The 12979-nt window shown below is 53.5% G+C and overlaps 1 protein-coding gene across 1 annotated transcript in view; it reads left to right on the forward strand.

Annotated features, from left to right (window-relative positions):
* The window catches only part of PLXNA4 (plexin A4), a 365212-nt gene that overhangs the window by 310755 nt on the left and 41478 nt on the right, over window positions 1–12979 (forward strand). Inside the window, 6 exon segments of the mRNA XM_021709797.1 lie at window positions 791–955; window positions 4077–4170; window positions 4579–4818; window positions 5428–5574; window positions 6136–6370; window positions 10418–10560. Of these exon segments, the coding sequence (XP_021565472.1) occupies window positions 791–955; window positions 4077–4170; window positions 4579–4818; window positions 5428–5574; window positions 6136–6370; window positions 10418–10560 (1024 nt within the window).

The following is a 12979-nucleotide window of genomic DNA, read 5'->3' on the forward strand; positions in this document are numbered from 1 at the left end:
GTAGGGGAGTCTTACTAAACCCACCTAACAGGATTCTTGCTGAAGGTGGGATGGGGTAATCAGAGATCAGATAGCAAGTGTTGGGGATGAAAAATTTCTTCCTTCCTTCCTTCCTTCCTTCCTTCCTTCCTTCCTTCCTTCCTTCCTTCCTCCCTCCCTCATTCCCTCCCTCCCTCTCATTCTGTCATCCAAGCTGGAGTGCAGTGGCACAATCACGGCTCATTGCAGTCTCAACTTCCTGGACTCAGGTGATCTTTCTGCCTCGGTCCCCCAGTAGCTGGGACTATAGGTATGCGCCACCATGCCTGGCTAATTTTTTTATTTTTTGTAGAAACAAGGTGTCACTCTATTGCCCAGGCTAGTCTCTAACTCCTGGGCTCAAGCGATCCTTCTGCCTCAGCCACCCAATATTCTGGGATTATAGGTGTTAGCCATCATGCCTAGCCTTAGGGATGAGGAATTTGATAAGTTACCAAGGGTGATCAGATATCAAGGGCTGGGGAATTCTCACCAAACAGACTTCACAGGACTCTTGCTAAAAATGGGGCCAGAGAGGCCAAAGACAGACCCAAGGATGAGGCCTAGTTGGAAAATGGGCTCAGAAGAGCCTGCCTCAAGTTTGGTCAAGGAGAGCCTCTTTGTCACCTCCTGGAGTTTTCCATTTGAGGCAAGGCTCACCAGCTGCCACTGAGGACCTGACACACAGGGGCTGGGGGACACGGGAGGTGCTGACCCGGGAGCCCATCCTCCCCAGTGCCAGGCAAGCAGTGCTCTGTCTTCCAACCTCCAGGCGATCCCCATCCCACATTGTGTGCAACACCACATCCTCAGAAGAAGTGCTGGAGATGAAGGTGACAGTGCAGGTGGACAGGGCCAAGATCCCCCAGGACCTGGCCTTCCAGTACGTGGAGGACCCCACCATCGCGCGCATCGAGCCCGAGTGGAGCATCGTTAGGTAGGAGTCGCCCCCAATGGACCCTGATGCCCCTGTGCCTCAGCTTCCCACCCCAGACTCCCAAAAGCCAAGGAGGGTTTTGGGGGCCCATTCCTGCTGGTGGGATTGATGAGCTGGGGCTGGTTCCAAGCACCCCCGAGTCAGACCTTCCCACTGTGCCTCCCTCCTGCTGGAGCACCCTTGCACAGGACCAACCTGGAGGCCAAGCCCCTCCAGTAAGAGCCCACCTCCTCAGCCCAAGGCCAGCACTGCCTGGTGGTCCCATCCCCACCCCATGGTGATAACTGGGGCACCAGTCTTCTCTCATGTCTGGCCAACGTGAGCGATAATTCTGGTCCTGCTTCAGGCTGAAGGGTATGGGAGAAGGAGCTAGATCAGGCCCAGCTCCTTGGCCCATCTGAAGGGCAGCCACATTCTGACCCTGGAGGCCTGTCTAGACACCTATCCTCTGTGCCCCTGGAGGGTTCTGATGACCTTTGTTTCACATGACCTCCAGCTGCCTGTCTTTGTCCCTCCCTCTGCTACACACTCCTCAAGGGCACAGTTTGGTCTTGTTCCATGCCCCTCCCAGTGCCCAGCCAGATGCACTGAACACATGTCCCAGAAGGAGGAACACATGTCCCAGAAGGAGGGGGCCAAGCGTGGGATGCTGCCATAGAAAGGCCTGGGGCAGGGACTCAGGGCCTTCAGTGCTAATCCTCACTTGCCCTTCACCTGAACAAGTGGCAACCTCCTCCTCAGCCTCCACCTCTTTGGCGATGCCCTGGAGCTTTGGGAGTTCCGGGATCCCAGGGCCACATGGTGAGAGCCCGCCTCTCCAGCCCATGGAGGATGCATAGGAATGACAGGGTGCATCAGAGGGCGTCTCAAAAAAGGCCCCTGAAGATTACTGAGCCCACTGTCAGGCCAGCTCCCCTGCTCAGCACCCCAGGGACCCTGACAGCTCTTTAACTTCCCTGGGGCCAGAGCTCCTCCTCTCAACTCACAGGTTTAAGTGAGATACAGAGGCAGCAGTGAAGCTTGGGGCAGCTTCCTCTTCCCACCCCTGCAGGGTCCAGGCCTCCCACCATCTGCTTCAGAGGGAACCTGAGCTGGCTAGATGGGAGTGGGGCATGAACGCTGCCAGTCCAGACACGGTCAGTACAGGGAGTAATCGCTTAAACCAGGGAGCAGAAAACTCTGGTCTGTAGGCCAAATCTGGCTGGCCGCCTGCATTTATAAATAAAGTTTTATTGGCACCCAGCCATGCCCATTTGTCTGTGCGTTGCCTATAGCTGCTTTCTCACTACACCAGCAGAGTTGAGTCACTTCGACAGGCACCATATGGCCATAAAGCCGAAAATATTTACTACCAGGCCCTTTACAGGGAGAGTTTGCCTCCCCCTGCCTCAAACCCAAAGGAAAGGCAGCCTTGGCCTGCTGAGATGAGGTCTGCTCGTCCTCATCAGTTGCTCAGTGAGGCCCAAAGCTTCTAGACTCTAGCCATGACCTTGAAGCAGAAGAGGGGGACCTTGCCTGGAGGAAGCTCTGCCAGGACTTGGCCCCAGGAAGTAGACCCAGCCTCTGAGCCTTGGTCAAAAAACTGCAACTGAGGAAGTCACAGCCTGGTGCAATTTAGCTCTGAGAAGCAAAGGTGTCTTCCTCCCTGCGCGGCTGCCTGCCGGAATCACGCCCCCTCACAAGTGGGTTAGAGAATGTTCTAGGTTTGCCAGCCCACGCCGGTGTCTGGCTTAGGTGAACAAAGTCAGAGGGTGGGATGGGGCTCCACCCTCACAGGCAGCCTGAGTGACAAGTGAACAGGGACTGGGCCCATTTGGTAGCCACAGGGTGGATCTACAACTGAGAATATGGAAAGATGCTGGACATCTTGGGCACTGCCCGGGGAAGAAGTCTCTCTGGATTTCGCAGGAATCTTACCACGTGCCTGTGTGTGCATATGTGCATGTGTGAGCATGCTTGTGTATGTGAGCATGCATGTGTGAGAGCATATGTGTGCACGTGTGAGTGCATGTGTGTATGTGTGAGCACGTGTGTGCATGAAAGAATGTGTGTGCATATGAGCATGTGTGCACGTGAGTGTGTGCATATGTGAGTGTGTGCCAGCATATGTTGTGTGAGCTCGTGTGTGTGTGTTCATGTGCATGTGCAAGCATGAATGCTTTCATAAGTGAGTGTGTGTGTGCATGTGTAAGCATGGTGGGGAGTATCTGACAGTTCAAGGAGGAGCAAGTGGGTTTATTCCTACCATCGTAGGAATAAATGTGGGTGTGGGTATCAAGGATTCCTTGCCCACCGGGCTCATAGCTAATCACCTTGCTAAAGCCTGTTTGGGTTGCAGGATTCTTCCGGAAGATGCTTCCTAGACTGGGCACAGGCTGTGCCCCCCTTTCCTTTGAGCAGCCCCCAGGGTATGTGTGGTCCAGGAGAGTGCTACCTGCCCTTTGTGCCACGTCTCAGCCCTCCTAAGGCTGGGCACAGGTATTGGGTTTCCTTCTAAAGACACACAAGCGAATCTCTCAGTGGCTCTGCCCCACTCCAGGGTGAAGGAGTCCCAGAGCGGTTCTCATTTGCCTTCCCACGGGAGGTCTCTGAGTTCCTGGACTCTCTGACTTTTTTTCTCGAGCTCAGCTGGAATGAAGCCTCCAGGTGGAAATCTGCAGTCAGATTGCCCTGGGGGAGCAGGCTGTGCCCAGACCCTAGAGGCTTAAGGAGGGCAGAAGCAAGGCTTCCATCAGGTCAAGGCCAATGTGAAGAAAGTCCCCAGACTGGTGAGGGCTGGGGGGTAGGTGAGGAAGCGACACCAAGGGGCTCAGAGGAGGTTGGAGGCCTCTGGGAGTTGGGGGCCATGCTGTTGAAGGGGGCTCTGCAGAGCATCCAAGCTCTGCATAAGCTCGGCAAAGGGCAGCATGGACATCTGGCCATCACTGTCTTCCCTGGACTGCAGAGACACTCACCCTTGTCATTATGCAGTCAGCATGTCACCCTTGTCCCCATGAGTACTGGGATGCTGCCTGTTTCTGTTGTCCTGGTTGTCATAGTTCAGCTGGGTCTTCGTCATCGTCCAGGACCAGTGCTTCTCCTGCACTTGGGAGTTACACGCCTCTTTCTTTCTTCCTGGCAGTGGAAACACACCCATTGCTGTGTGGGGGACCCATCTGGACCTCATCCAGAACCCCCAGATCCGGGCCAAGCATGGAGGGAAGGAGCACATCAACGTGAGTGCAGGGCTCGGGTTCGGGGCCACCGCCCTCAGCAGGCTGCTCCTCCAGAGGACGTGGGTTTCCCGAGTTCTTAGGCGGCCCCTACCCCATGGCCAACCCACAGCCTGTGACTCACTGAGTGCTGCGACTGTGGGACATGGGGGCACTTTCCTTCCTGGGGTACAGGCATGGTAGAGCAGACACTCCCAGAGTTTCTGGGGTTCATACCCTTACTCCCTCCTTCCACCCCTAGTTGCCGCCACACCCCCATTGGTGCCAGTGATAGTGCGTACTCCTGGGGCCTCCGAGCGTGTGCTCCAGCCGTGACTCCCAGTCAGCCCCGCACTATCCCAGTGGCATCCCAGGGTCCTGGAGCATGCTGTGGGTGTGTAGAGATTCATTGCATAGACCACACCCCCACAGATCTGTGAGGTCCTGAATGCCACGGAGATGACCTGTCAGGCTCCAGCCCTCGCGCTGGGCCCCGACCGCCAGTCGGAGCTGACGGAGAGGCCCGAGGAGTTCGGCTTCATCCTGGACAATGTCCAATCCTTGCTCATCCTCAACAAGACCAACTTCACCTACTACCCCAACCCTGTGTTCGAGGCCTTTGGCCCCTCCGGCGTCCTGGAGCTCAAGCCCGGCACTCCCATCATCCTAAAGGTGGAGTGAGGGGGTGGGCGGCAGGCGGGAAGAAACGGGGGGCTGGTGCACACAAGAGGAGCTCGAGTCCCAGAAAGAGGCCGGGAGTCACAGGCCCCTGTCCCGTCTCGAGACAGAGGCTGCAGCCCCATCCAGGTGTGATAAGGCTTCTCTCTGAGCTTGTGTTGGGAAGGGGACTGTCTTTTCAGGACCGCTCTAGGGCAGGCAGAGCCACCCTGGCCCTTTGACTCCCAAGCTTTGTGTGTCTGGGAACTGGCAGGTCAGAGGCTCATGCTGCTCCCTCCCAGGCAGCTTTTTGCAAACCTCAGCACAGGCTCCCTTTGGATCGCAAATTGATGTTGATTCCTATGACAATTTGGATTCACTGGCCATGACTGACTCTAGCCTGGGTTGAGAAGGAGTGTGAGGCTGCGTTTGGGAGGAGCTGAAGAGGGTGCTTTGATGATTGATTCCCCACTGTCAAAAGAAGCAATGGTCATACATGGGCCCTGGAGTTTGGGACTAACAAAGGTGGCCTCCCCCTGACTCCCCTGGGTGGGTGGGCATGGCAACCAACGGGTCGCCGTGGTTCTACCTCAGGGTGAGAATGAGGCTTTCCTGTCTGTCCAGGGCAAGAACCTGATCCCGCCTGTGGCTGGGGGAAACGTGAAGCTGAACTACACAGTGCTGGTCGGGGAGAAGCCGTGTGCCGTGACTGTGTCAGATGTGCAGCTGCTCTGTGAACCCCCCAACCTCATCGGCAGGCACAAAGTGATGGTGAGCAGGGGCCCTAGGCAGGCAGGCACGGGGGCACGGTGTGGGTGGCCCTGCCCCATCCCAGACCCGAGGTTCCCCACGAGGGATTCTGACCCCCAGGACTTTCCTTGGCAAGCCCATGCCCCAGGCACCTTCTTTCTGTCCCTCTTCCAAGCTTCTCTTTTCTGTGTCATTCTTTCCATCCTGCTGAACAAGACAATGCAAAACAGCATTGAATCGTACACTCAGTCCTCTGCAGTAGGCAAGAGAGACTTCTGGAGAGGTGTGTAGTGTCGTGGTCTGTACCTCTGGCATCTGCCTTCATGAGGGGATGAGTCCTAGTCATGGCTTCAGGTGGGACTGTGCTGGGTTTCTGTTGCGTGCCGTTTCCTTATGAAGACAACAGGGCCCTGAATGAGAGGATGTGTGGTGTTCCCATGAGGTGACCCCTGCTGAGCGCCCCCACCCGCACATGCCCACTGGTCCATCTTGACACCAGGGAGGAGTCTCCTCCCTCTCTCCTGCCCACCTTCTGGGCAGCCCTGCCCCACACTCAGCCCCCTCTTGCCTGTGTGCCCCCAGGCCCGTGTCGGCGGCATGGAGTACTCCCCAGGGATGGTGTACATCGCCCCAGACAGCCCACTCAGCCTGCCTGCCATCGTCAGCATCGCGGTGGCCGGCGGCCTCCTCATCATCTTCATCGTGGCCGTGCTCATTGCCTACAAGCGCAAGTCCCGGGAGAGCGACCTCACGCTGAAGCGGCTGCAGATGCAGATGGACAATTTGGAGTCCCGCGTGGCCCTGGAGTGCAAGGAAGGTGCGAGTAGCCAGTGGCCATAGCCCAGTGCTGGAGACTATGTGTGTGTGCACCTATATGTGTGAGTGCCTGTGTGTACCTGTGTGCGCATGTGTGCTCATGCATGTGCACACATGAGCCTTATGCATGCACACACCTGTGTGCACATGTGTGTGCATGCATGTGTGTGTGCATGCACCTGTGTGTGCGTGCCTGTGCATCGTATGCATCTCATCTACAAGCAAGCAGACTGGGCAGCAATGAGTAGTGCTGGAGGCAGCATGTCCCACCCACAGAGCCCCCCTCTGGTCTCTGAGCCTGTGTTTCAGAACAAAGCCACACCCTAGCACCGCCCTCCCGGCCCCCGGCGACACCCAGTGAGGCTCTCCTCGCCCTCTCCCTCCATGTGTCCGATTGGGATCTGACTCCCACTGGGCAGCCTCCAGACCCAGACTCCTGGCTGAGTGAGTTTTGCACTCCAGGGGAGGCCTGGGGGGCCTTGACCTGACCCATCCCAGCCTCTTCACTCTCTTCCCTGAGCGGGCATGTAGAAGGAGTAATGTTTCACAGCTTGTGTTTAAAACATGACAAACACCACCACGAAGTGAGACCCGCACTAAACCCAAGAAGGAAATTTGGGACTCAGCTTCTTGCAACCCCCGGGGTGTCATTCCCAGAGTGCCCCAGAGGGTCTGAGCTGACTCTTGGCTATGCATTTACACGAGGAGTAAATCGTGTACCTGGGCCCCCAGGCTCGCCATTCCCACCAGGCCAGCCCGGCACTTTTTGACGGGAAGTGGATTCATTCCATCCCCTCTCCCATCCTTCAGCTATCAACACAGCATCCGCCGTGTGGGACTGTTAATTACTGCCTTTTATTATATTTACGCTGCTTAATTTTTTTCTCCACAATGTACTCTTTCCTCTAATTAGGTGTAGTGATTAGAATCTCTTTTATGTGTGGCAGGCATGAAGCTTTGAATGTGGGAGGTGCTTGGTGACTTGAAGGAGAGCTGCAGACGATAAAAGCCAGTTTCCTCCTCCTCCCACGGGCTGGCACCTCTGGGAGGGGACAGGGAGGGGGAGTGAGCATCCTCAGAGAAGGACTGGCTGTCAGGCAGGAGTCCTGCCCAGGAGTGTCTGTGGAGGCCCCCGGGGACCTTGGTTTCTGGCCTCGGGTGGGCCGAGGGAGTCTTTCCACAGCGGACGTGTTGGGAACCATGGCAGCACTTTCCAGGGTGCCAGGGCCAGTGGCTGGACATGGACTGAGTGGTGCTGCCCCAGGGAAATATTGGCTTGGAGACTAAAAACAGGACGTCACACACACACACACACAAACTTGGGATGCCCAACCCAGGGCCTTCATGGGCCTGAGCTTCTGAGAGATGAATACACCTTCTCCACACACTCCACTTCCACACAAGCACACACATTCACACTTGCACACACTCACACTGATGTACACACCCACACTCTTACACTGATACACTGACGTGCACACTCACACACTGGCATACACATATATTCATGTATGCCCGCATACACTCACTGACATGCACACTTATACACATACACATATATACACACACTCACTGACACAGGCATGTACACACTCAGACACTCACTGATATGCATACACTCATGCATACATTCACACACATACTCACTGACACACACAGTCACACTCATTGATGTATGCACTCACACACTCACTGATATACACACACACTCATGCATACACACCGTCACTGACAAACACACACACTGATACACACAGTCACACTCACTGATGTATATACTCACACATTCACTGACATACATACTCATGTATATATTCACACACTCACTGACAGTCACACTCACTGATGCATGCACTCACACACTCACTGACATACACACACACTCAAGCATACACTCGCTGACATACACACTCATAGTTGCACACACTCACGTATACACTCACACACTGACATATACACACTCATACACACTCACTGACACAGTCACACTCACTGACATATACACACTCAAGCATACACTCTTACTCACTGACACACAGTCACACTGATGTATACACACACTCACGTACACACTCATAATTGCACACACTCACGTACACTCCTCACACACAACCACACGCTCACTTATACAGTCACACACTCATTGACATACACACTCACATACATACTGACATGCATCACACTCACTGACATACACACTTAAGCATACACTGACACTGACACACACAGTCATACTCACTGACATACACACTCACTCACTGACAGTCACACTCACTGACGTATACATTCACATACTCACTGACACACACTCATGCACTCACACACATGGACACACTCATTGACACACACTAATACACACTCATGCACTCACACTGATACATGCATACACACTGACATACCCACACATGCTGTCACACACATATACACGCTCACACACTGAAATACATGCTGACATACTCATTCACTCTCATTGACACCCTGAACACTCATACACTCACACACTCTCACATGCACACACACGTACACACTCCCTTAACTCACAGGCACACATTCCTCTTCAGGGTATACACACATGTGCATGGGTGTTTGCGACAGCACATGCCGAGGATGCCAGCTGACTCCCTTCTCACACATGCATGCTCACCTTGGTGCAGGTTTCACCTGGGTGTGTTTGGGCTCTCGCCATCGAGATCATGCTCCGTGACAAGAACCCCAGTGTCTGTGTGATGAGGGCAGAGGCCGCAGGGCTGCAGGAGGGGAGGACACGAGCTTCAAGGGAGCCTCCAGACACAGAAAGCCCAAAGCCACGGCCCAAAATGGGCCCTGCAGGATAGTGCTCCTCCATAATACTAAGCAGGCCGAGGCCACCTGCTGTTCCCAGGTGGCTGTGTGGGGTTTCCGTGATCCTCACAGCCCACTGGGCACCAGGCTTGCTCTCTGAGCAACCTGGATGCACTTGGGCCTGGGAAGCCCTTCCGAACGAGTAGAGTATTTTCCCCTGTCTTGAGGTTGTATGATTAGAAAGAAACACTTGTTAGTTGTCAATGTCCACGGACTGTTCTCTGTCAGCATGTGTCAATCATGCTGGTTGCACACATGCACATGTGCATGAGTATGCGTGTGTGTGCATGTGAGTGATCATGAGTGTGCACGTATGTGTGCACATGTATGTGTGTGTGCGTGCGAGTGTGCACATGTTTGTGTACATGTGAGTGTGCTTGTGTGGTAGGGAGGAGGCACGCTGAGGAAAAAGACAAAGCAGAGAAGGACTGGGTGTCTCAGCCCTGTGAACCTCCCAGGGTGGGATGTGGCCCTGGAGGAGAACACACGGAGCATGGACTATAGTGACAGCTTCAGAACTGTGTAACACCAAGGGCCGTGCTGTGTGCCGGACTCGCCTGGGGGCCGACCGGGGTCTCCACTCCATCTATCTGGAGGCCTGAGCTGCCTCCACACACAGCGGGACCCACAGTCAGATCTCAACTCACCACCTTGTGGAAGCACAGAGAAGCACCTTGTGCATTTCCACAGAAGGAACACACCACATGACAGAGTGCTTGTCGGAGTCCCACAAGGAGCCTCGATGGCCCCCGGGAGCTGCACAGTCAAAGTCAGCCCAGACAACTTTCCATTTTGTCAGAACCTTCTGTTCTTAAGGCTGATGAGGACACCCACAAAAAACAGCATCCGGAGTGCGCCCCTCCCCACTGGCAGGCTCTCTTCTCTTGCCTGCCCATCCACACACCCCTCCCAGCACATTTCACCAACCACATCTTAGGGGGCATCCCTCCTGGCCCCAGCAGCAGCACAGGTCTGTCAACAGCCTCATCCAGCCCCCACACTTTGAGGGGGCTTTGGTCTCAAGACAGGTTTCTTCAACTGCCTTTCTTCCATGCTAATGCATCTGTCCCTGCTACTTAACCCCTGCTTTTTGTTCCTGCATGCCCATGTCCACTGTGCACACATGTGTCCTTGGGGCCTGGAGAAGGCTCTGAGTGTTCTGAGAAGGGTCCCATCCAGCAGTCTCACAGGCTTCTCTTCCCGCCAGCTTTTGCTGAGCTGCAGACGGACATCCATGAGCTGACCAGTGACCTGGATGGAGCCGGCATTCCCTTCCTAGATTATAGAACCTACACCATGCGAGTGCTGTTCCCAGGAATTGAAGACCACCCCGTCCTCCGGGACCTTGAGGTGAGAGGTCACGCCCCACCTAGTCATTGGAGCAGGGAGACTTCGACTCCAGGCCCCTTGCTCGACAGTGAGAAAGCTGAAACCAGGGAGGGGACACTTGCCCAGGGTCCCCTGGCTTGTGGGTACCAGCCAGTCCCTCTGGGGAGATGGGGCTGTACCAGGGGAACTCAGCACAGGGATGTGAGCAGGGCTTTGGAACTTAGGGGGTCACGGAATCTTTAAGAATTACAACACAGAAACAGGAAATATGGTGAATCCATTTAGGAAGTTCACAGCCCTTGTCTGAGGACCCAAGGTAGGGTACTTGACTCACTTGGTTGATGCTCAATATAGAAGGACTTTTACCACTCGATGCTTAGTTGGACAAGACCAGCAGTGTGCTGGGAAGGAGGTGGGCGTGTGATTATTAAATCATAACCATGTCTTAACGGCAAGGACCGCGTCTTCTGAACATTTTATCCCACTCGCTGTCTCTCAGCGTATCTGGCTTATGGATATAGTCATACTTTGCTTTGTTCCAAAAGGACTTTGAAATGGTTTATAGAGAGAAGTACCAGAGGAAGTGAAAAATGTAAAGGGGAAACCAGGACAAAACCATAATTGTAAGGAGCAGTCAGCTCGCTGACTGTCACTCCTGTCCTGGCGTGGTTTAAGCATTTTGCAATGCATTCATTCATTTACCCTCCCAAGAAGCCTCTGGAATAAGTAAGCCCATTCTATGGATGACAAAACTGAGGGACCAGAGTTCAGTGGGTGCCTGGGGAGAAACAACTGGTAGGGCTGAGTGAGGATTGGACACCAGGCAGTTAGATGCCTGTGTTCTTTCTCCCAACAACAAGCCTGTGCTCCGAACTTCTGGGCTGCTGGTCAGTGGCCCAGTTTACAGCTCCGGATGCCTATTAGGATCAGATAAAAAATTATAGCCCAAGCAACAACGGAAGATAAGGTTAATTCCAAGGTTTGCATTGCCAATACGATAAAAACAGACCCATCACTAGGAAGTTGTAGGGCACACATTTTGCCATGCTTGCATGTTGTTTAATGAAGCATGTGTGTGTGTGTGTGTGTGTGTGCGTGCATGCATGCGTGCATGCGTTTCTAAGGTGAGGATGTGGGCTCCCTGGCTCCTCAGCTCACAGATACCAAGAAACACTTTCAGAGGATGGAGGTGATGCTCCCTATGTCCTCACTGATAATGCACCTTTTCTGTCCATCTACGTGTGTGTGTATGTGTATGCATGAATGTACAAGGGAGACCCAAAAAATGGAATTAACTTTCGAAGGGTGGGCTCCTTGTAGTACAAGCTTCCCCTGCTAGGTAAGTGTTCTAGGAATCCCTTCGGCATCAGTGGACCAGCCAGTGTTATTGTGAGAGGCTACATTCAGTTTTTGTTTTTTGGAGATTCTTTCAATGTGTCAACCTGTTTCATGATCTATGAGCACACCTGATCACACTGTGATGTGTTCAGCAGATTTTAATAAAAGATGATATGACCCCATGCCCCACCCTCCCTATTTACCTGATCTCTCCCCAGGCAACTTTTTTATGTTTCCCCAAATGAAATAAGTCCTCCAAGGGAAACGTTTTTCCAATGTGGAAGAGGTAAAACAAAAAACAGCAGAATATATGCATGGACAGACAGAAAGGTACATTATCAGAGAGGTCATAGGGACCAGTACTAAAAGGCATCACAACTGATAAGTTTAGAAACTGTTTTGAGCAGTGAAAAAAACGTCTTGATGGGTGTGTGTCATCAAACGGAGAGGACTTTGAAGGTGACTGAAATTTACATATGTAAGAATAAATACACAATTTTTGATAAATAAATTCTGGGATTTTTGAGTCCCCCCTCATACCCTGTAGATGGGATGGAGAATCATCTAATTTGAATTCCGTGAGTATGAGTCTTTAAAGTTGTTCTCCTGTTTCCACTAGTTCAAATGGCCTAGTCTACTTAGGTTTCCTTGGAGGATGTGACTTTCAGCCTGGACTTTCTGAAAATGCTGACTGTACCACACTGGTCGGGGTCGTGTGGATCCAGCCTTCCAGGCGCCATCCAGGACTGTGTGTGGGTCACTCCTTTCTTATCTTCTTGTTTCCACTCTTTGCTGGCTCCTGGCATGGTTTCTCCCTCTTGGTGTTCAGAGTATAGAAATAAGCCACTGATTCACCTAAAGCAGTGTCTCCCAACCCTTTCAGATGTGGAAGTGTGAGGAAGAAGGTGTCCTCCTGCCTGGGGCTGTCCTGGAGGGGAGGCCCCCAGGCACCCTCCTCTGGGGCTCTCTGGGCGAAGCCCAGACATTCAGAGAAGGGGCTTCCCAGGCACACCAGTCACACAGAAGTCCTTTAAAAACAAAGGGCAGCCGGGCTCAGTGGCTCAGCCTGTAATCCCACGCCTTTGGGAGGCTGAGGTGAGTG

Source organism: Carlito syrichta, unplaced genomic scaffold (assembly GCF_000164805.1).
Source record: "Carlito syrichta isolate Samal-C Ts95f unplaced genomic scaffold, Tarsius_syrichta-2.0.1 Scaffold286999, whole genome shotgun sequence".
Lineage (NCBI taxonomy): Eukaryota > Metazoa > Chordata > Mammalia > Primates > Tarsiidae > Carlito > Carlito syrichta.